This window comes from Mobula hypostoma, chromosome 7 (assembly GCF_963921235.1).
Source record: "Mobula hypostoma chromosome 7, sMobHyp1.1, whole genome shotgun sequence".
In the NCBI taxonomy this organism is placed as follows: domain Eukaryota; kingdom Metazoa; phylum Chordata; class Chondrichthyes; order Myliobatiformes; family Myliobatidae; genus Mobula; species Mobula hypostoma.
This window is the reverse complement of record NC_086103.1, coordinates 185267595-185292173: the sequence shown is the minus strand read 5'-3', so window position 1 is coordinate 185292173 and position 24579 is coordinate 185267595. Positions and strand designations below refer to the sequence as shown.

The window sequence follows — 24579 nt, the reverse complement described above, 5'->3', positions numbered from 1 at the left end:
AGAGAGAAAAAAAGGGGGGAAAATAAAAAATATATAAAATAAATAAGGGATGGGGTACAAAGGGGAAGAGGGGCATTAACGGAAGTTAGAGAAGTCAGTATTCATGTCATCAGGTTGGAGGCTACCCAGACGGAATATAAGGTGTTGTTCCTCCAACCTGAGTGTGGCTTCATCTTGACAGTAGAGGAGGCCGTGGATAGACATATCAGAATGGGAATGGGACGCGGAATTAAAATGTGTGGCCGCTGGGAGATCTTGCTTTCTCTGGCGGACAGAGCGTAGGTGTTCAGTGAAACGGTCTCCCAGTCTGCGTCGGGTCTCGCCAATATATAGAAGGCCACATCGGGAGCACCGGACGCAGTATATCACTCCGGCTGACTCACAGGTGAAGTGTAGCCTCACCTGGAAGGACTGTCTGGGGCCCTGAATGGTGGTGAGGGAGGAAGTGTAAGGGCATGTGTAGCACTTTATATACTAAAGATCAAAGAAAATTTCAGAAACACAAAATAATCTGCAGATGCTGGGGTCAAAGCAACACTCACAACACACTGGAGGAACTCAGCAGGTCGGGCAGCATCCATGGAAAAGGTTACGGCCCGAAACGTCAACCAATCTTTTCCACGTTTGCTGCCCGACCTGCTGAGTTCCTCCAGCGTGTTGTGAGAAAATTTCAGGACAATTCCAGATTTACAATGGTTCCTTTGAACTACACACCACCTTCACACCTCCCTCTTCTCATTCACAGTACAGACACCCAAATACACACACACGATAAATTTAAATCAGCATTGTCTTGTCTTCCAATTAATTTGGTTCATGGTTCTTAGGAGCCCATTGTTCAGTGTTGCAGTTTGGATTTAATCCTCAATTGATATTCGAATCTGAAGACTGGTGACTGAAATCAGTTGCTGAAGTTATTTGCTATGTATGCTAAACCCAGAAGATTCTCAACAGCCCAAAGGCCTATACTGTGCTGTCCTTTGTTCTATTACTTGCAATTATTTGGAGGAGCAAAAATATTCTTGAGGTTAAGAAAGAATTTATTAGTTGTTGAGTTGTACAGCACAGAAACAGGCTCTTTGGCCCACCTTGTCTGTGCCAATTTTTACACCCAGCTACATGAATCCCATTTGCTCACATTAGAGTCATGTCCTTCTGTATCTTGTCTATTTAGTTGTCTGTCTAAGTGCCTCTTAGCAATTATTATCTGACTCCACCTCCTTTGGCAGCAAGTTCCAGTCATATCTATTTATCTATCCAAAAAAAACCCTCAAATCCTCTTTAAAACTCCTTAAAGGAGGAGGAGAACCAGGGTGAGGTGATGGGTGGCACGGTTAACCTATTAATGTTACAGTGCCACCGATCACAAGTTGTGGTTCATTTCCCCCCCACTGTCTGAGGAGTTTGTATGTTCTGATCGTGACTGCAGGGGGAAGGGGGTTTCCTCCCACATTCCAAAATGTGTTGTGGACGTGCTGTGTTGGCGTTGGAAGAATGGCAACACTTGTAGTCTGCCCAGCACAATCCTTGCTAATTTAATTTGACACAAACGACGCACTTCACTATGTTTCAATGTACATGTGACAAAGAAAGCTAATCCTTATCTTTAATTTTAATTTTACTTTAAATGTATGCCTCCCTGTCTTTTGATATCCCTTGTTTTTGATCATTTTTGTGATTTAAAAGCATTAGTTATAATTAGGTGGGTTACTGTAAATTGTCCTGTGTACAGTTAGTGATAGAATCAGTGAGAATGTGCAGAGCGTGAAATTGGTTTAGTATAAAAGTCTCGATCGCTCGTGTGAACATTGGGTTGAAGGACCTGTTTCCATGCCATGTGACTGACTATGATTAGATTTGTTATAATTAGTTACGCCAAAGACAAATCATCTGTGCTTAATTGAAGTTAAGTCTTAATTATGGAAGAAACATCTAATTATTATTAAGTCCAAGATGAGGGGATTGGATACAATTGCGATATTTAAAGATCATAGTTGAAAGCAAGATTTTCAATTAAGAGAAATTGTTTAATCATGAAATTTAAAATTCAGTTAAGTAAGTGAATTGTCATGAGATATTTGAAAGCAGAACTGTCAAATTAGGGTAAGGAATTGATGAGTTGAGATGTAATGACAGATATTTAAGGAGATGCCGCAGAATAGGCAGAATGGATTCATCTAATGAGGTAAAGATAGTTCCAAAGGGAGGACCCATTGCCTATGGTTCACTTTTTAAAAAAAAAATCAGTGGTATCAAACTTAAAGAAAAAGCATATTGCAAGATTCAAGGTAGATCACTGTTCCCTCTAAGCTGCTCAGGTGCACGGCCTCACAGTAACCAAAATGCTCCATGCACATAGTCTTTGTTGCTGCGCAGCTGGAATTAGATGCAGCAAGAAGTTTACGAAAGGTGATGGAAGGATTTTCTTTGCAACAGACACAAAATGCTGGATAAGATCAGCAGGCCAGGCAGCATCTATGGAAAAACAGTACAGTTGACGTTTCAGGCCGACGCCCTTCAGCAGGACTGGAGGGGAAAAAAATGAGGGTAGATTTAAAAGATGGGAGGGGAAGAGAGAAACACAGGGTGATAGATGAAACTGGGAGAGGGAGGATTGAAGTAAAGAGCTGGGAAGTTGATTGGTGAAAGAGGCACAGGGCTGGAGAAGGGGGGATCTGATAGGAGAGAACAGAAAGCCCTGGAAGAAAGAAAAGGGTGGAGGAGTACCAGAGGGAGGCGATGGGCAGACAAGATAACATGAGAGAGAAAAGGGGATGGAGAATGTTGGGGGGGAGGGGGTGAGGCATTACCAAAGATTTGGAAAATCGATGTTCCTCCAACCTGATGGCATGCTACCCAGATGGAATACAAGTTGCTGTTCCTTCAACCCCCACTTTTCCTTCCTGCACCCACGTGGAGCTCGTTGACTTCATCAACTTCGTCTCCAACTTCCACCACGTCCTCAAATTTATCTGGTCCATTTCCAACACCTCTCTCCCTTTTCTCAATCTCACTGCCTCTGTCTCTGGAGACAGCTTATTTGCTGATGTCTATTATAAACCCATGGACTCTCATAGCTACCTGCACTGTACCTGTTCCCACCCTGTTACTTGTAAAAATGGCATCCCCCTTCTCTCAATTCCTCCATCTTCACTGGATCTGCTTTCCGGTAATGCCCCCCCCCACCCCCTTTCCTTTACCATTCCCCATCCCCTTTTCCCTCTCTCACCTTATCGCCTGACCTGCCCATCGCCTCCCTCTGGTGCTCCTCCCTCTTTTCTCTCCTCCGTGGCCTGTCCTCTCCTATCAGACTCTCCCTCCCCCCTTCTCCAGCCCTGTATCTCTTTCACCAATCAACTTCCCAGCTCTTTATTTTACCCCTCCCCCACCTTTTAAATCTACTACTCATCTTTTTTTTCTCCAGTTCTGCTGAAGGATCTCAGCCCAAAATGTCGACTGTACTTTTTTCCATAGATGCTGCCTGGACTGTTGAGTTCCTCCAGCATTTTGCTTGGATTCCCAGCAGATTTTCTCTTGTTTGTGACAAGATTTTCTTTGGACTGAATTTCATTATACCCTTCAATTAATAAATGAAATTAAAAGTATGTGAGTTTTCAGTTTTTATTCTGAATATTCATAATATGTGTATTACAAAAAACCTTTTAAAATGCCGTGCAGTTTTCAGGCTGGGTAAAAATTTCCTGCTCTGATCAATGGTTGGTGTGTGTTGCTGAGGGAACTTTGACGCAGATCAAATTATTACATAGTGCATTAAGGGTATAATAGGGTAAAATAATAAGACAATGTAAAAATGAAAGAGTGCAGAAAAAATTTACAAGGATGTTGCTGGGACTTGAGGACCTGAGTTATAGGGAAAGTTTGAAGAGGTTAGGACTTTATTCCCTGGAGCGTAGGAGAATGAGGTGAGATTTGATAGAGTTATACAAAATTATGAAAGGTATAGATAGGGTAAAAAGATAAAAAGTAAGCTTTTTCCACTGAGGTTGTGTGAGACTACAACTAGAGGTCATGGTTAAAAGTGAAAGGTGAAATGTTTAAGGTAAATATGAGAGGGATCTTCTTCACTCCGAGGGTGATGAGAGTGTGGAACAAGCTCCCAGCAGAAGTGGTGAATGTGGGTTTAATTGCAGCATTTAAGAAAAGTTTGGACAGATATAAGCATAGAAGGGCTATAGTCCAGGTGCAGAATAGCAGTTTGGCATGGACTAAATAGGGCCTGTTTCTGTGCTGTAGTGTTCTCTAACTCAGTAACTAAAGTGTAAAAGCTTCTGAAATGATTAGTTCAAAGATCATAGCGTGGTAGATAATTAGGGTGAGGTAGCGGGAAGTGGTTTGTACAGAGGACAAACACCTGCACAGATGTGTTGAACTGAACGACTTGCATTCTTTTTGAGTGCTGAAGGCCATTTTTCAGAACAACACACACAATTCTGGAGGAACTCAGCAGATCAGGCAGCATCTTGGGAGAGGAATAAACAGTGGATGTTTTGGGCTGAGACCCTTATCCTTTTTTCCCACTGGAGTAGTAAAGATGCCACATTGCCTGCAGATGGAGCTGCTTGTGCTTTCTAAGAAAACCCTGGCTACGTGGCACAACTGTTTCACAGGCACCACTAATGGCTGCTAGGGAGCCAGCTGGGAGCTTTATTGCAGAACGTGGGGCAGTTGGCCTTCCAGTTCTACTTTTTCTAATCGATTCCACTGAAACTGCCGAAACCTGTGGAACTGCAGTCCCTGATACTTTACAGAGAGATGCAGAAACAAAGTACTAACTGTGTACTTGTACTCAAATTTCAAAGCACTTGCAAAAACATTTGCACCTCTGGTTGTTTTGGAATGACAACAGTTGAATTAAGATGCAAAAATTAACCTGAAAGTAGTTGGGTTTACATCTAAGGATTAGCTTTATTGGTCGTATGTATTTCAAAACATACAGTGAAATGCGTTGCTTACATCAGGGACAGCCTGCAAGTGTCACCACTTCCGGCACCAGCTTAGCATGCCCACTACTTACTAACCCTAACTTGTAGGTCTTTGGATTGTGGGAGGAAACTGGAGCATCCGGAGGAAATCCACACAGTCAAGGGGGAGAATGTGCAATGCTGTGCCGAGCATGTAACCTACTCTAGAAACTGCCTAGGATTTTCCTACCACATCACCATCTATTTTTTAAGCTCCACATACCTATCTAAGAGTCTCTTAAAAGACCCTACTTAATCTGCCTCATAATACTTTTTGCATTAAAATAGACCATTGGTCTGAGTGTGTCCCTTCTCTATCACCTGTCTATCCTCCCTCTCACACTGTCTCCAAGCTTTCTCTATTTGTGAGCCAACCAACTGCCTCTTCCTCCGTCTCTTCAGTTTCATTCCCACCCCCCAGCAATCCTAGTTTAAACTCTCCCAATAGCCTCAGCAAACCATCCTGCCAGGATATTAGTCCCCCTGGGATTCAAGCGCAACCTGTCCTTTTTGTACAGATCACTCCTTCCCCAAAGGAGGTCCCAATGTTGATTGTTTGTCAGTCTTTGATGATGTATATTTTCTCATAAATTCCATTGTAATTTCTCTATTTTTTCCTGTAAATTACGTGCATGAAAATGTATCTTGGGATTGTGTATGGTGACATATGAGTAATTTGTTAATAAATTTACTTTGAACTTTGAGCTATTGATCAGTTTAGCTCTGTGGAGAACTAGAGAAGCTGAGATAGAGGTCATTACAGGTGGACCGTGGGAAGATTTGCAAACTGTTCAAAATCTTGGAGGGTTTTGGTGAACAGCACAGGGGTCGGAAACCAGAAGATGGATTAAACATTGTTCAAAGTAAATTTATTATCAAGTACATATATGTCACCATATTTCATTTTCTTCATAGTCATAGTCATACTTTGTTGATCCCAGGGGAAATTGGTTGGAAAAAACTTGCAGGTGGTTGGAGCTGACCTGACGGTGAAGGGGGCAGTAGGCCGGTCACCCCGGCTACTGCCAGGTTTGATTTGTTTTGGGTGTCCGTTCTGACACGTGATGGCCGGGCTGAAGAACAGAATCCGGGTGGAGAGGATGGTGATGGTGAAGACAGAAGCTGTCTGTGACACTGAATGAGAGCAAAGCCGAGGAAGTGAAGCGGGAGCAGGAAAGGAATGACCATCTTCTGGCAGTCTGCCAGCGGAGCGCCTGTCCGAAACGTGCTTGCGCTTCTGCTTTCATTTTCTTGTGAGCAATCACAGGAAATACAAGAAAAACAATAGAATCAGTGAAAGGCGCACACAAGATGACAAACAGCCAATGTGCAAAAAACAACAAACTCTGCAAATACAAGAAGATAAAGGGGAAAAAAGAAATAAATAAAGTGATAAATATCAACAGCATGAGATGAAGAGTCCTTGAAAGTGAGTCCGTAGGTTATGGGGACAGTTCAGTGATTGGGTGAGTGAAGTTATCCACACTGGTTCAAGAGCCTGATGGTTGAGGGGTAATAACTGTTCCTGAACCTGGTGATGTGGGTTGTGAGGTTCCTGAAGCCCCTTCCTGATGGCAGCAGCGAGAAGAGAGCGTGGCCTGGGTGGTGGAGGTCCCTGCATTGCTTTCCTACGACAGTGCTCTGTGTAGAGCGCTGTCAGTGGTGGGAGGGCTATACTCGTGAGGGACTGCGCCATATCCACTACTTTTTGTAGGCTTTCCTGTACAAGAGTGTTGCTGTTTCCACATCAGTCTGTGATGTAACCAGTCAATATACTCTCCACCACACGTCTATAGAAGTTTGTCGAGGTTTAGATGATATGTCGAACCTTTGCAAACTTCTAAGAAAGTAGGGGTGCTGTCATACTTTCTTTGTAATTGCACTTTTGTGGTGGGCCCAGGAGAGATAAGATTGGGTAATTTAAAGTTGCTGATCCTCCTGTGTTCTCTTCCTCCTCGAAATCAATAGTCATCTGCTTGATCTTGCTGATAGTGAGTGAGAGGTTGTTGTTACGACAGCACTCAGCCAGATTTTCAGTCTTCCTCCAAATGCTGATTTGTCACCACCTTTGATTCAGAGGTGAGATGATAAACTTGAAGCAGTGAGTTCTGGAATGAGCAACCGGAAAGGATTGACTTTATTCGCCATATACATTTACATGTATTAGCAATTTGCTGCAGTTTGTTGGTCAGGGTGTAACATGCAACAAAAAATAATAATTATAAAAAATAATGAATTGTAAAAAAATTTAGTTTCAGTTCTATACAAAGTTATGAGTGGTCTATAAGAAGACTTTTGCACTGAGATTAAGTGAGATTAGAACTAAAAGTCATGGGTTAAGGGTGAAAGGTGAAATATTTATGCTGAACTTGAGGAGGACTTCTTTACTCAGAGGGTGTTGCAAGTGTGAAGTGAAGTGAGCTGCCAGCCGGCAGAAGGAGGTTCAGTTGCAACATTTAAGAGAAGTTTGGATGAGTACATGGATAGATTAGATTAGATTGGATTCAACTTTATTGTCATTGTGCCGAGTACAGATAAAAAGCCAATGAAATGCAGTTAAAATCTAACCAGAAATGCAAAGAATAGTGTTAATCACAAAATAACTGCAAATAAAAAGTAAGTGGCAAATATAAAAGTACTGAGACAGTACAATATGGGTGTAATACTGCTTAGTGCTGTGATGTGAGGTTCAGCAGGGTCACAGCCTCAGGGAAGAAGCTCTTCCTGTGCCTGCTGGTGCGGGAGCGGAGGCTCCTGTAGCGCCTACCGGATGGGAGGAGAGTAAAAAGTCCATGGTTAGGGTGAGATGCATCCTTGATAATGCTTTTCGCCCTGCCCAGGCAGCGTTTATGGTAGATGTTTTCGATGGTGGGCAACTGGGTGCTGATAATCCACTGGGCTGTTTTCACCACACGCTGGAGTGCTTTGCAGTCCGATACGGGACAATTGCCATACCACACTGAGATGTAGCTGGTGAGTATGTTCTCAATGGTACAGCGGTAAAAGTCCGTCAGTATCCTGGGACAGAGGCGAGCTTTCTTGATGCTCCGCAGGAAATAAAGGTGCTATTGTGCCTTTTTAATCAGGATGGAGGAGTTCAGGGACCAGGTGAGATCCTCGGAAATGTGGACACCAAGGAGTTTGAAGCTTGATACACGCTCCACGACAGCTCCGTTGATGTAGATGGGGATGTGAGTGTGGCTTCTAGCATGCCTGAAGTCCACAATGATCTCCTCGGTCTTCTGGGTGTTAAGAGCCAGGTTGTTGTCGGCACACCACATAGCCAGGGGCTGGACCTCATCCCTGTAGGCCGTCTCGTCATACCCATAGGAGGGGTATAGAGGGCTATGGTCCAGGTGTGGGTCAACGGGACTAGACAGAATAACGGTTCCACACAGACTAGATGGGCTGAAGGGCCTGGTAGTCGTGACTGGGTCCTTACTCATTTTCTGTCTGGTTGTATTGTAGATTTATTGATTACCATCCCGGCATGGTGGGGGGTGGGGGGGGGGGAACACTGCACAGAATCAGAAAAAGCTGCAGGAAGTTGTAAACTCAGTCACCTCCATCATGGCACTAGCTTTCTCAGCATTCAGAACCTCTTCAAGGAGCAATGCCTCAAAAAGGCACCATCCATCATTAAGGAACCCAGGACATTCCCTCTACTCATTGCTACCATCAAGGAGGAAGTACAGGAGCCTGAAGAAACACACTCAAGAATTCAGGAACTGATATTCCCCTCCACCATAAGATTTCTGAATGGATTATGAATCCATGAACACTACCTCGCTACTTTTTTCCTCTCTTGCACTATCTATTGAACTTTTCATATATATGCTTAATGCAATTTACATTGTGTATGTTTTATTGTTGTGTATCATACTGCTACCACATAACAACAAGTTTCATAATGTATGCCACCGATTCTGAAAGAGGAATAGACTTGTGTCTGATGTTACATATTAGTGTTTAAGGATGATATTTGGGCATAGTCACTAACCATAATGTTTGGGTTTATATTGTCCAGAATCATAACAAGTATTGCAAACATTCCAGTTTGTGGAAATTTTCAGGCTTTACCATTCTTGAGAAACTTCAACCAACTGAGAAATACTCATAGTAAGAGTTTCTGTTTGAGAGAGACAGAATGAGAATCTTCTTACTGAGGAACAAAACTCACTAAGTACAAACAATGGCCAGAATGCTGCCTGGATTAGAGAGCATCTTTTATTAGGATAAGTTGAGCAAGCTAGAGCTGTTCTCTTTGGAGTGGAGGGGGATGAGAGGCAACTTGATAGAGGTGTACGTTAATAAGATGCATAGATCAAATAGGCAGCCTAGACATTTTTCCCCAGGGCAGGAATGGCTAATATGAGAGAACATAACTTTAATGTGATTGAGGAAAGTATAGGAGTGAACATCAGAGGTTGGTTTTTTTTTGCACAGAGTGTTAACTACATGGAACACCCTACTAGAAGTTGGTAGAAGCAGATATGGTATTGGGTGCCTCAGAACCACAGAGCTACCACAGCTCGGGGGTTTCTAGAGTTCAGAGTTCAATTCTGACGTCATCTGTAAGGAGATTGTACATTTTCCCTTTAGACTATGTGGGTTTTCTGTGGGTGCTCCAGTCTCCTCCCACAGTCCAAGGACATAACAGTTAGTAGGTGAATTGGTCATTCTAAATTGTCCTGTGATTCGGCAGGTATTAAATAGTTGGCTTGCTGGGTGGCATGGCTGATTGGGACAGAACAGACTGTTCTGTGCCATAGATATAGCTGGGCATCCATTAGTCTCATGAGACCATGGATTTACGCCTTGGAAGGTTTCCGGAGTGCAGGCCTGGACAATGTTGTTTGGAAGACTGGCAGTTGCCATGCTGCAAGTCTCCCCTCTCCACGACACCGATGTTGTCCAAGGGAAGGGCATTAGGACCCATACAGCTTGGCACCGGTGTCGTCGCAGAGCAATGTGTGGTTAAGTGCTTTGCTCGAGGACACAACATGCTGCCTCAGCCAAGGCTCGAAGTAGTGACCTTCTGATCACTAGACGAACGCCTTAACCACTTGGCCACGCGCCAACACTGTGCCATATTGCTAAATAAAATTAATAAATAATCAATCCAAACCTTCTCTCCTTCATAACCCTCCATTTTACTTTCATCCTTATGCCTATCTAAGAGTCTATTAAATCTCCCAACTGTATCTGCCTCTACCACCATCCCTGGCAGTTCATTCCACTTATCTGAAACAAATGTCTTATTGTATTGGCCACTGCTGTCCTGAGAAAAAGGTGCTGGCTGTCCACTCTGTGCGTGTCATAATCTTTACATCTATCAAGAGGCCTCTCATCATCCTCCTCTCCAAAGAGGGAAAACCCTAGCTTCCTTAATCTTTCCAGCAATGGAATAAAGAAAATTACAGAGGCACGAGAGAGAAGCCTGTGCAGGTGCATTGGAGGGGGATACTGACAGGAATGACGGCAGATCACGTGGCTGATCAGAAATATATGGGAATAGTTCACAAGGCACAGGTTCTATGTCCCACAGAAGTTGTTCTCAAATGGCAGGACTGTGGCTAACAAGACAAGGATTGCTTAAAACCCAAGGAAAAGGCCTATAAGGTTGCAAAGGTGAGTGGGAAGTTGGATGATAGGGAAGCTTTTAACATCCAACAAAATGCAACTAAAAAAGCTATAAGAAGGGAAAAGATGAAATATGAGGGGAAACTAGCCAATAATATAAAGCAGGATACTAAAAGTTTTTTCAGTTATATAAAGAGTAAAATAATCCTGGGTATGACTCTAAACTGCAACCGGTGATGAGGCTCTGATTGGGGACTTTCAGAGCTTTGGGGAAAGTGGAGTTACCCCTTGGTCATTCATTGCTCCCAGGGCTGCTCTGACCCGGAACGGTAGCACCTGCAAGGGTTCCTGCTCAGGATACGAGCAAAGGCCAACGGCAGATCCGGCAGGTTCAGTAACTGAACTTACGACGGAGAAGGCGGATGAGCTAGGACCTCAAATGTCAATGGCTATAGCACAGGCGGATGAACATTTGGGAAGAGAAATGGCGATTTCTTTAGTTCTCCCAACGGCAGGCAACAGCAAACCACCGTTGCTAGATACTAGGTTTCCTAGAATCTATTTGCTAAGAAAACCATGGTCAAACTCACAAAATGTATCACACAACAACAGCGTCAAGAGGATCTTCAAGACAATTCTGAAGATGCTTTGCTCAGCAGGGTTGATTCTGGTCAGTGGGGGATCCCCGACCGTCATCAAGCTACTGCTCATAAAATTCAAGGAACACAAAAGAAAATTATTGCCATTTGGAATGTAAGAACTATATCAAGCAGGAAGATTGGACAATGTCATAAATGAAATTGAAAGACTAAAGATTAACATCATGGAAATTAGCGAAGTTCGTTGGATAGGTGCTGAAACATGTCAGAATAGAAATAAAACACCAATTTATTCTTGTACTAACGGAGTAGGAATGCTTATGGATGAAAACATGGCAAAAAGTGTTTTAGGACATTGGGCAATATCGGAAGGAGTTCTCCTTGTTAGATTCAGAGGACAACCATTTGATTTAGCAATTATACAGGTATATGCACCACCAACAGATGGAACAAATGAGGATATAGATAAATTCTATGAAGAGCTTGAACAAGCAAAGAATGGATGCAAATCTCAAGATATTGTTACTGTCATGGGAGATCTAAATGCTAAAGTAGGACAAGGTGCTGATGGAAATACCATAGGAAAATTTGGACTAGGGGAAAGAAATGAAAGAGGTGAGAAATGGGTAGAATGGTGCAAGATGAATAATCAGGTCATTATGAATACCTACTTTAAAAACCATCCAAGATACTTGTGGACCTGGAACAGTCCAGGTGATAACACTAGAAATCAAATTGACTTTATTACTATAAACCAAAGATTTAGAAACTCAGTGACTCAATGCAAAACATCCAGGTGCAGACTGTAATAGTGATTATAACCCAGTAGTATGTCATGTAAAAGTAAAACTTAAAAAACTAAAGCAGCAAAAAGCTGAACAATCCCTTGACTACTTGCAATTAATTACAGAAGAAAACATAAGACAAAAATTTACAATTGAAGTAAGGAATAGATTTCAAAGTCTAGAAATAGAATCTGTTGAAGATGATAGCAATCATGTAGAAATGAAGTTTAACTCTCTAAAGGATACCTTGGTAGAATCAGCAAAGTCAGTGATTCCTAAAACAAGAAAAAAGCACAAAGAATAAATGGATGAGGGCCAGCTGGTGGTGCAACGACATCGGCTCCGGACCCGGGAACCGAGGTTGCTGGGTTTGAAACTAGTCGGGTCCGCTCCCAAGTACGCTTTCCATCCGTGCTGGGCTGAGTATCGAAATCGCAACTCGACCTCGTAAAATAAAGGGAAAATACTGCAAAAATGTCTGTGTGAGGAATGGCTCGCCACACAGTCTCTCTCTCTCGTTCTGCGCCTTGTAAAAGCCATGAAAAACACATCATCACAGATGCATGCACGGACACACAGACACGCATGCACAGACTCGCGTGCACGCAGACACATGCCAACAAAAAAAGAATAAATAGATGATAGATGAAATCAAAAATCTAATGGAAGAAAGAAGAAGGAAGAAAGCAAATCCTATAGAATATAAGTCCTTAGATAAAAAAGTTAAAAGCTTATGTCAAAAAGCCAAAGAAGAATGATTAAACCAGGAATGTGAGCAAATAGAAAGAATCCCTTTAACTGATGCAAAAAGGTTACATCAACAAATCAAGAATATCACTGATAAAAAGTTCCTCTGTTCTTCAGTTGGATGTTTGAAAGCAAAAGACGGTACCATTATCATGGAAAAAGATGAGATTATGAACAGATGGATTGAGTATATTCAGGAATTGTTTGAAGACGATCGAGGTGAAAAACCAGAAATTAAGAAAAACATTGAAGATCCAAGTATTTTAAAATCTGAAGTTCGTAATGCAATAAATAAGATGAAGAAAGGAAAGGCAGCAGGTCCTGATGAATTAGTAATAGAACAAATTATCGCTCTTGAAGATTATGGATTTGGAAAAACTTGCTGATTTAATCAATGACATTTATGAGACTGGAATAATACCAGAAGAGATGAAAAAATCAGTATTTATCCCTCTTCCTAAGAAAGCTGGAGTGATGGAATGTGAATTACATAGGACCAAAAGTTTAATGAGTCATATCACCAAGATACTTCTAAGAATTTTGATGACAAGAGCTAAAAGTAAGATACAAGCTGAAATAGGTAAAGGACAATGTGGTTTTGTGAAAGACAAAGGTACAAGAAATGCAATGTTGATGTTAAGGATACTATCAGAACGAGCTATTCAAGTGCAAAAAGATTTGTTTGTTTTATCGACTACACCAAAGCATTTGATAAAGTGAAGCACAATAAGTTATTTGAAATATTACAAAAAACTCTAGATCTAGATTCGAAAGACCTCCGCCTAATCAGAAATCTGTACTGGGAACAAACTACCCCTGTAAGAATAGATGGAGAAGTGAGTTAGTTTATGAAAATCAAGAGAGATGTTAGGCAAGGGCTGATTTGTTTAATGTGTACAGTTAAACAATATTACAAAAAATAAGAGACATCTTGGGAATCAAAGTTGGTGGTGAAAACATCAATAATTTCAGATATGCTGATAACACTGTTAATTGCAAGTATGAAGAACTACAAAACTTAATTGATATAATTGTTGAAGAAAGTGCAAAAATGTCACAAGAAGGCAGCATCTATCAGCAAAGACCCTGATCATCCAGGCCATGCCTTTTCACTGCTGCCGTCAGGAGCATTAGGTCCCACAGCACCAGGCTTGGGAACAGTTATTACCCTACTACAGTCAGGCTCCTGAACCAGTGTGGAGGACTTCACTCATCACAACTTTGAACTTATAACACAACCTACAGATACACTTTTGAGGACTCTTTACAACTCATGTTCTCGGCTTTTATTTACACCACCTGTCTTCTTTTGCACATTTGTTGTTTGTTAGTTTTTGTTTATCTACAGTTTTTCATAAATTCTATTGCGTTTCTTTATTTTCCTGTGAATACCTGCAAGAAAGTGAATCTTGGGTACTGTATGGTGACATATAAGTATTTTGCTAATAAAAAATTACTTTGAGCTTTGATGTTCACTATAATGTGAGTGAAGTTGAAAACAATAGAATAAAATATCCTGGGATTACGTTTGATATGGGTTTTCTTTTCCCTGCAGGATAAAGCCTGAAGATGGAATGGATTTTGGAGTGTCGCTGCTGTTTTATGGGCTTTATTATGGAGTATTAAGCCGTGACTTTGCAGAGATGTGCGCGGACTACATGGCCTCTACAATAGGGGTAAAATGAGCCTAGAGGCACCTCCTGTTCCTACCATCTGTCTGACTGTAAAACTGTATGAATGATCTTTGACTCTCCTCTTTATAGTTAGGACGTGAAGTTGAATGCACTTATCTGAATTAAGTGCTATTTGCCATTCCTTGGCCGATAAAAAAATGTCTTTATAATTTTTGATAACCTTCTTCATTGTCCACTACACCACTATCCTAATGTCATCTACAAACTTATTAAACATGCCATCATTGTCAAACTATTGATATAGATGACAAGCCTCAATGGGCTCAGCTCCAACTGCAGGAGTGTCCCACAGGTCATGGCCTCCAATTGATGAAACAGCCTTCCACCATCGCCTTTTGCTTTCTATCATCTAGCCATCTGTATACCACCTGTTAGCCAATTGTCCCTAGATCGCATGTGATCTAACCTTCTAGAGCAGCCTACATGATCTCCTTGTCTACCCACTCTGCCATCATCGATTTTCTTGGTCCCCTCTTCAAAGAACTGTTTCGGGTCCATAAGTCATGATCTCCTTTGTGCAAAGCCATGCCGACTGCCTGTAACTGGAGTAGCAAGGTGGCGTAATGGTTAGCGCATCATTTTACAGCACCAACGATAACCGATCAGGGTTTGATTCCCGCCACTCTTTGTAAGGCGATTGCTCTGACTTCCTCCCATATTCCAAATACGTACAGTTAGAGGGTGGAGAGCACATTGGTGCTGGAAGTGTGGCAAAACCTGGGCTGCCCCCAGTACGACATTCAGACTGTGTTGGTCGTTGACGCAAAATGATGCATTTCACCACATGTTGCAAGTTTCAAAGGTACATTTAATGTCAGGGAAATATATACAATATACATCCTGAAATTCTTTTTCTTCACAAACATCCGTGAAAACAGAGAAGTGCCCTAAAGAATGAATGACGATTAAACGTTAGAACCCCAAAGCCCCCCCAGCTCCCCCCACCCATGCGTAAGCAGCAGCAAAGCAATGACCCACCAGCAAAAAAGCATCAGCGCCCCACCACCAAGCACTCAAGCATGCAACAAAGCATCAATAAAGACACAGAATTGCAGTACCCCAAAGACTACTCATTCACCCGGTATTCGACATACCATAGGCTCTGTCTCTCCCTAATAAGGGAAAAAGAAGTGTCCCTGTTTCACAGCGAGAGGGGAGACATAGCAAACAACTCACTGATTTATGATGTTAAGAGCCTGTTGTGTCATTTCTTCTGAGCTCTGTGCTCACAGAACTTAGGTTTCTGGCACACAGCCAACTTGCTGCTTTCAATCTTCCGTCTCCCATGACGCATCAGGTGGCGGCAGTACCAACCTCAAATCCTGAACCACGAAATCCCGGAACCCTCAAGGTGCGCTAGTCTTCTAGGCTGCATCCTTGGCATATCAAATAGCAGCCAGTCATGAGACCCCAAGGGTGGGTCCCATTCCCGCAAAGAACTGAAGTCAGCGTGTAACTCCAGGTGAGGGTCTTCAAAAGAACCTTGAAAGGGGAAAATAGAGATATTAAAGATGGAAATAGAGCTGTTTCCGAAGATGCGGGCAAAGGAGTTGCTGTTAGGCGCCGTCGTTCTCCTAAACTCAAGTGATAGAGATTGAGAAAAAGATTAGCTTAGTTTGTCCCGGGTACATCGAAGTATACAATGAAGTGTACCGTTTGTGCGAGGGTTGTGCTGGGCAGCCTGCAAGTGTCACCAAAGTTATAAGATCCAAACTCCTCATAGTGGCGGGAATCGTTGTGCTAACCACTACGTTACCATGCTGCCACATTTGGCACATTTTGATGTACGTGCAACAAATAAAGCTGATCTAATCTCAACCCCTGTCTTTTCAGATGTACTGTGCGTATATCTTATCCTTCAGAATCCTCTCCAGTAATTTACCTACCACACTTGGCCTGTGGTTCCCAAGTTTTTCTTTGCTACACTTCTTAAATATAGGCACACCACAATGCTCTTAAAAAGGGACCTTTATACTGTCTTGGAGGATTGGAAGGTGGGAGGGGAGGTAGAGGTGGGTGAGACTTTTGAGGGATTTGAGTAAGAGGAGGAACATTTTAAACTAGAGATACTGCTGGACTTGCAGCCAATATAGATCAACAAAGATAATGTTCAATACATTCAGAGCTATAAAGCACAGAAATTGCCCCTTTGCCCCAATTCCTCCATCTTGACCAAGGTGCCTTCCTGAGCTAACCTCAGTTGCTTGAAGGTGCAAAAGCCTGAAAACATGTACCACCATGTCCAAGGACAGTTTCTATCCCACTGTCATCAGACTATTAAGTGGTTCCCTAGTACATCAGGAACAACTCTTGAGCTCCCAATCTATATGTACCTCACCTGATCTTATAAGTCTCCATGAAGTCTCCCCTCACCCCGACACTCCAGAGAAAACAGCCCAAGTTTGACCAGCTTCTTATTCACCACCATCCTTATGTGCCGTGTCATATGAGGTGGGTGATCATGGTGACCGTGATTGTTCTTGGCAAAGTTTTCTACAGAAGTGGTTTGCCTTTGCCTTCTTCTGCGCAGTGTCTTTATAAGATGGGTGATGCCAGCCATTACCAATACTCTTCCGAGATTGTCTGCCTGGTGTCAGTGGTGGCATAATTGGGTCTTGTGATCAGCACCAGTTGTCATACAACCATCCACCACCTGCTCCCATGGCTTCAAGTGACCAGATTGGGGCAGGGGGTGGTGGGGGGGGGCTGCGAAGCAAGTTCTACACCTTCCTCAAGGGTGACCTGCAGGTTAGCAGAGGGAAGGAGTGCCTTACACTTCCTTTGGTAGAGTTATATCTCCACCCTGCCACCCAAGCTCGGAAGTCGCATTGCTCCTTGCAGAGTATATTTATCTTGGAGTCAAAATGGCGGGCAAGCATTTTAAGTGGTGGTGGGGGGAGAGGTTTAAAGAGGATGTGCAGGGCAGTCTCTTTTACACAGACAGAAGTGTTTGAGAAACTTTTAGACAAGTACATGAATTTGCAGGGAATGGAGGGGAATGGTTATTGTGTATGTATAAGGGATTAGTTTAGTTCGGCATGTAATTACTAGTTTATTGAGTTTAGCACAGCATTGTGGGCCAAAAGGCCTGTTCCTGTCCTGTTATTTATTATTTAGCGATACAGTGCAGAACAGACCCTTCCTGTCCACTGCCCAGCATCCCACCTATTTAACCCCAGCCCAACCACAGGACAATATACAGTGACCAATTAACCTACTAACTGCTACATCTTTGGACTTTGGGAGGAAACCCATGCGTTCATGGGGAGAAAATACAAAATCCTTACAGATTGTCAGAATTGAACTCTTAAAATGTTTGTGCTGTAAGAGCATCATGCTAACTGCTACACTACGCGATTGTGTTCTACCTTGTTATGATCTTGTACCTTACTGTTTACCTGCATTTTCCCTGTAGCTGTAACACTTGATTCTGCATCCTGTAACTGTTTTCCCTGTGTTACCTCAGTGCACAGTTGTGATGGAGTGATCTGTAGGAATGACGTGCAAAACAATTTGATCTTTGTACCTGTGACCAAAATCAAAATCAGGTTTATTATCACTGACATATGTTGGGAAATTTGTCATTTTGTGGCAGCAGTACAGTGCAAGATATTTAAAAAATCTGTAGGTTACAATAAGAAATATAAAAAACAGTAAAATAGTGAGCTATTGTTCATGGATCATTCAGAAATCTGAGGGCAGAGTTCCTGAAGTGTTGAGTGTGTATCTTCAGGCTCCTGTACCTCCTTCCAGATGGAGATTTGCAACTTGCAAGGACCTGTGTATGACCATAAGCTACAGAAGAAGAATTAGGGCATTTGGGCCATCGAGTCCACTTCGCCATTTCACCACGACTGATCCATTTTCCCCTCTCAGACTCAATTTTCTGCCTTCTCCCTGTATCCCTTCATGCCCTGACTAATCAAAAATCTATCAACCTCTGCCTTAAATATACCCAATGACTATGCCTCCAAATGCCTGAGGCAACAAATTCCACAGATTGCTTACTCTCTGGCTAAAGAAATTCTTCCTCATCTCCGTTCCTCATGGCCTTCCAACATTTGATAGGATTCAATGAGATCACCTCTCATTCTTCTGAATTCCAATGAGTAGAGGCCCAGAGCCATCACTTGGACCTCTAGGCTTCTCTGTTCTACAGCACTCTCCCTAGGGCCTTAAAATATTCATTAGTTTTCAATGAGAAGCACCCCCTCCCCATCACCACCGTTCTTCAAAACTCCAGTGAGTACAGGCCCAGAGCCATTAAATGCTCCTCATAGGTTAACCCTTTCTTTCCTGGGATCATTCTCTGGACCCTCTTCAATGTCAGCACATTCTTTCCGTGGATAAGGAGCCCAGAACAGCTCACAATACTCCAAGTGTGGTCTGACCAATGTCTTATAAAGCCTCAATATTAACACAGGGAAAATAGGGCTAGCTCAGTTCAGGAGCTTGATTAGTATGGAGCAACTGTTTCTTGTGCTGTACTATGATATTCTTTGTCTATATCAGCAGTATCTGTTGTTACTGCAATATTTTCAAATTATTTATTTACACTGCAGAAAACTGCCTTGACTTCAGGGCTTTCCCAACATTTTTCTTCTGCTTTCAGTTCTCTAAAACAGCTGTGTTCCTTTTTGCTTGCAATCTCTAACTAGAGACACGGTTTAGTCTGTAAACACTATTACAGCTCGGGGCATCGCACTTCAGGGTTTAGTTCGGGTGTCCTCTGTAAAATCGTTCATATGTCCTCCCCGTGAAGCACTCAGGACTCGGAGGGAAAAACTGATTCATTCTTCAATTACTTCTTTAAGAATCGCTCTAAACATACATCATACAGCAACCTTCTTTTAGAGAAAAAAAAAGATGAGTTTTCTTTGTCATCCGTACGTCGAAACGTACAGTGAAATGCATCACTTGCATCAGATCAAATCATCAAGGATTGTGCTGGGCAGACCGCAAGTCTTGCCATGCTTTGGGTGCCAACATAACATGCCCACAATTCACTAATCCTGACACATACGTCCTTGGATTCAAAGCTTCAAAGTACATTTATTATTGAAGTACGTATGCAGTATACAACCCACAGAAAGCCACAAAACAAAGAAACACCATGGAATCTATTCAAATAAAACATCATGCCCCCAAAGCATATATAAAAGGATAAATCATGCAAAAGGTAAAAAAAAATGAGCGAAAAACACACAGAATGTTAAACATAAAATCACAAGGTCCTTGAAACAGTTTAGGAATGTTCAGTGTAGTTCAGTTCAGTTGAATTTAGTGCTGCATCATTCATTGACTGCAGGCCATTGAGCCAATCCACGCTGAAGTGCCCCGATCAAAATCATGCAAAATAGCAATAAAAAAGGTGTAACCAGACAGACGTAACACACGAACCGCAGAGTCCTCTAAAAATGAGTCCAATCCAAAACCGCGCAAATCAAATGTAGCCAAAGAACCAAGTCTCCTGCACTTCCTCCGGCAGCATAGTGTGAGAGAAGGGTGGGGGGGGGGGGCTGGTGGGTGATAGACCGGTCAAGCACAGGCAGATGGTGCTCAGCACCCACTCACCTTCCACTCTCGACCTCAATTTCAATCTTGCACAACGCTTTGATCGGTAAAGTTGGTGAGTAATGGAGCTGATCAAGGGTTTGTGCTCCACCACTGGGCAGCACACTCCATTCTCAACCACGTCGAATACCCTCAGAGACAGCAAAAGTAGCAGATCCGTTCAGTCCGTCCAAAAACATATCAAAATGTAAATTACAGGCTCCAATCACTCACAGATTAGAAGTTGAAGTCTATTTAAAAGAAGAAGTAGTAGTAGTAATAGCAGTAGTTTCCTGAACTGTCTTCAGGACATTGCCATTAACCGCTTTGGTCAATGGCGCCATCTTGAACTGTAGGAGGAAACCAGAGCACCCAGAGGAAAACCACACAGTCACGGGGGTAACAGGCAATGGTGGGAACTGAACCCTGATCTTACAGGCTGGTGTAGTAAAGCCTTGCACTAACTGCCACTGTACCATGGTGCCTCAATGTGTCCCTCTATCTATCACTTGGCTCCCCATCGTGGGATGCCATGGTAGTGTAGTGACTTGCACAATGCTATTACATCGGAGTTTGGAGTTCGGAGTTCAGTTCCGGCGTCTTCTATCAGGAAGTTTGCACATCCTTCCTGTGAAGCATAAGAGTTTTCTCCGGGTGCCTTTGTTTCCTCCCACAGTCCAAAGGCATACCAGTTAGTCAGTTAATTGGTCATTGTAAATCATCCTGTGATTAGGCTGGGGTTAAATCAGTGGATTGCTGGGTGGTGCGGCCCAGTTGGAAGGACCTGTTCACACCACATCTCTGAATAAGTAAAACTAAATAACTGCCGTGCCAGCCCTGTACCAATGTGCTGCCTCTGTGATTAATATTCATTTATTATAATGTGGATGGCAAGGTAGCATAGTGGTTAACACAATCAGTTTACAGTGTTAGCGATCACCAGTTGGTGTTCAATTTCTGCCACTGTATGTAAGGATTTTGTACATTCTCACCGTGACCATGTGGGTTTTCTCCGGGTGCCCTGGTTTCCTCCCACACTCCAGAAACGTACAGGTTAAGGAAAGTAAGTTGTAGGCCTGCTGTGTTGGTACCAAAAATACAGCAACACCTGCAGGCTGTCTCCAGCACATCCTGGGATTGTGTTGGTTGTTACTTGGGATAGATAAAGCTAATCTCTTGCTTTCTATTAACCAGGCTACTTCCTGAACAGCGTATCAGTTTGGTAGCTTTGGCCTTGTCTTAACAGAAACATTCTCTTTATCCACTCCATCCCTGCTATCTCTGCAATTAGACTAGCTTAATTTTCACTTTTTTTACTTCACATGGAGGTTTGTTTGACCTGAAAAGCCAATTGTTTCTCTGTCTAATGTTGGATCTGATGATATCCAGAGGTTCTTCAGAAGTCAAGAATTATGCCTATATCTTGTAGTTATAACTATTTTATTAAGTGTTCATAACATTAGAAAAATAACAGCAACCATCTCACTTATTGCAAGGGGGGTGGGTGAGAGAGAGTAAAGGAGAAAGAAGAGGTTGTGATTGTCTCAGTTCAAGTTTAATTGTCATTCAACCACACATTTTCCTTCGTTATGTGCTGTTTCATATGACATGGACAATCATGGTCTTTCCATGACTGTGATTGTTCTTGGCAAATTTTTTTGCAAAAGTTGTTTGCTTTTGCCTTTTTCTGAGCAGTGTCTTTCCAAGACAGGTGACCCCAGCCATTCAGAGATTGTCTGCCTGGTGTCATTGGTCACATAACCAGGACTTGTCAGCTGCCCATATGGCCATCCACCACCTGCTCCTGTGGCTTCATGTGACCCTGATCAGGTGGCTGGGGGGGGCGGGGGCGGCGTGCTAAATAGATGCTGCACCTTGCCCAAGTGTGATCTGCAGGCTAGCAGAGGGAGGGACACTTTACACCTCCTTTGGTAGAGATGTATCTCCATCTATGAGCACATGTAATATATCCGTTAAATACAGTCACAAAAGTATGGTCCAAGATCCTGAGTCCATCATGTTGCAGCAGTCTGCAGTCAAACACGATGTAGCAAGGAGTCTGCTCTGCCTCTCCTTCACAGCTGATTCATTATCCCTCTCAACCCCACTTTCCTGCTTCTGAACCCTCTCCTATGCCAGCACATCTTTTCTTAGAAAAGGGCCCAAAACTGCTCTCAAACGTGTAGGACTTGTGTGCAAAATTTCAGATTGGACTTTCAATGCGATCCCCTTTATAACATAAAGTATATTCCAGTGATAAGATATGAGATAGGTTCAGTGGTGTGACACAGGCTGCAGAGAAACTTCTTAAACAAAATGCTGAATCAGCTATACTAAGAGAAAATTCACTGAATAATTACACACATACAGGTGATTGTATGAAATTCTAAACAAGGGCAAGAAAGTTAAACAAGAAAAATAACAATTCTGCACGCAACCTTGAAACCACATATCTAACTGCTGAGTGTTCACTACACTTTCAGTTCTCCTTTCAGCTTACCACATTTACAGAGTGTTTTTATTTTCAGAAAGTAAAGCAGTCCATGATCTGGACGAGCTCAGCTTGATGCGTAAACATGTTTGCCTGCATAACACTACTCTGACTCTTTCTGCCCCGAGCTACCGCTGTAAAACAACACATTTCACATCATCCAAGTCAGCGCTAACTATTCTTTGCTCTCTTTGCCTTGCTTATTTATTTTATATACTTATGATAATCAATAGTTTTTTTATTATTATGTATTGCAATGTAGCGCTGCCGCAAAATAACAAACTTCACAACATATGCCAGTGGTACAGCAGCGTAGTGGTTAGCACAACGCTTTCCAGCACCAGTGACGGGGATCAATTCCCACCACTGCCTGTAAGGAGTTTGTATGTTCTCCCTGGGACCAATATTCCCTCTAATTTGTAATGACCTGTGTGCACAAAAATCTTGTGCTGTGCAATTTTTTTGCCCAGTGACAATAACACGTGCTCACTGAATAATTTCTTCAATAAAAACAGCACAAATCTGTCCTAAATCAGTTCTAAAATCTGTAGACAGATCAATACAGTCTCCGCATTGTCAACACCGTTTGAATCAAAAACCAGAAAAGGAAATGTGATTATGTATAATTATGAAATATACTTAATATGCCAACGAGGTAGAGGGTGACAACCTTTTGTGTGCAGTTTAAATTCCTTTGGACCTGCTTCTCGGTTTTTTTGCACTACCTTACTTTCCATTTTCTATTTTCTATTTATGATTTATAATCTAAACTTTTAATATTTACTATCGATTTGTACTCCAGGGAGCGGGAAGCGCAGAATCAAATATCGCTGTGATGATTGTAGGTTCTAGCATCAATTGTTTGATGACAATATAAGTATAAAGTATACTCGTAGCAAAAGATGTGTGCGCACACAGCCATAGGTGAAATATTGCCAGTGACTGCGTGGGTTTCCTCCAGGTGTGCCAGTTTCCTCCCATTGTGTAATGATGTATTGTCCCGTGATTAGGTTAGGATTAAATCGGGGGATTGCAGGGCAGCTCAGCTCAAAGGGCCAGAAGGGCCTTTTCCAGGTTGTATCTCAATAAATAAATCATTCTGATTCCAGTGATCATTCAATGCCAATCAATGTAATTGTCTATCATTAAGAAGCTGTCTGTAAGGAGTTTTTATGTTCTTCCTGTGACCACATGGGTTTCCTCCCACAGTCTAAAGACATACAGTTTAGGTTAATTGGTCATGTGGGTGTAATTCGGTAGTGTGGGCTCATTGAGTCAGAAGGACCTATTAGATTATGAAGACACACAGTCCTCTTTTATTGTCATTTAGTAATGCATGCATTAAGAAATGATACAGTATTTCCTCCGGTGTGATATCACAAAACACAGGACAGACCAAGACTGAAAAAACTGACAAAACCACATAATTATAACATATAGTTACAACAGTGCAACAACACCATAACTTGATGAAGAAGTCCATGAGCACAGTAGAAGTTCAAAGTCTCTCAAATGTCCCACATCTCACGCAGACGGGAGAAGGAAGAAAAACTCTCCCTGCCATACCCGACCATGGTCCGACTCTGAGTCATCCGAAAACTTCGAGCTCTGATCAGCTCTCCAACACCGAGTACTGAGCGCCATCTCTATCTGAATGATTTGACCTCCATCTCGGTCGCCAACAGCAGGCAAAGCCGGGGGTTTTGAGGCCTTCCCTCCAAAAGATTCCCGACCACACAGTAACGACGGCAGCGAACGAGCGTTTCAGAAATTTTTCCAGATGTTCCTCTGTGCTTTCACGTCCGTCTCCATGAAATCAGAATTGTCCACGGCCCCTATTTAACGGATACGATATCATTTTTCACCGGAGGGCTGCGCACGCATGGTGCGCTGCTCTCTCTCCTCCCGCTGTATATACTGTATTAATATACTGTATCTCAAAATAAATAATAAAAGTTCTTGGTAAATTGGTTTATTATTGTAACATGTACCAAGCTACAGTGAAAACCTGTTTTGCATGCCATCCATACAGCTCATTTATTTGTCAAAGGTACATCGAAACATACACTGTGTACACAATACATTGTTTGCATCAACGCATCACGTCTGAGGATATGCTGGTAGCAGCCCGCAAGTGTTGCCGTA

The 24579-nt window shown here is 42.5% G+C and overlaps 1 protein-coding gene across 2 annotated transcripts in view; it reads left to right on the top strand.

The window, feature by feature from the left end:
• Positions 1 to 24579, top strand: part of LOC134349822 (E3 ubiquitin ligase RNF121) — an 88448-nt gene that overhangs the window by 39883 nt on the left and 23986 nt on the right. For both annotated transcript variants that reach the window (XM_063054741.1, XM_063054740.1), the window contains exon 6: positions 14252 to 14372. In XM_063054741.1, coding sequence (XP_062910811.1) covers positions 14252 to 14372 — 121 coding nt within the window. The remainder of the gene's footprint in view (positions 1 to 14251; positions 14373 to 24579) is intronic.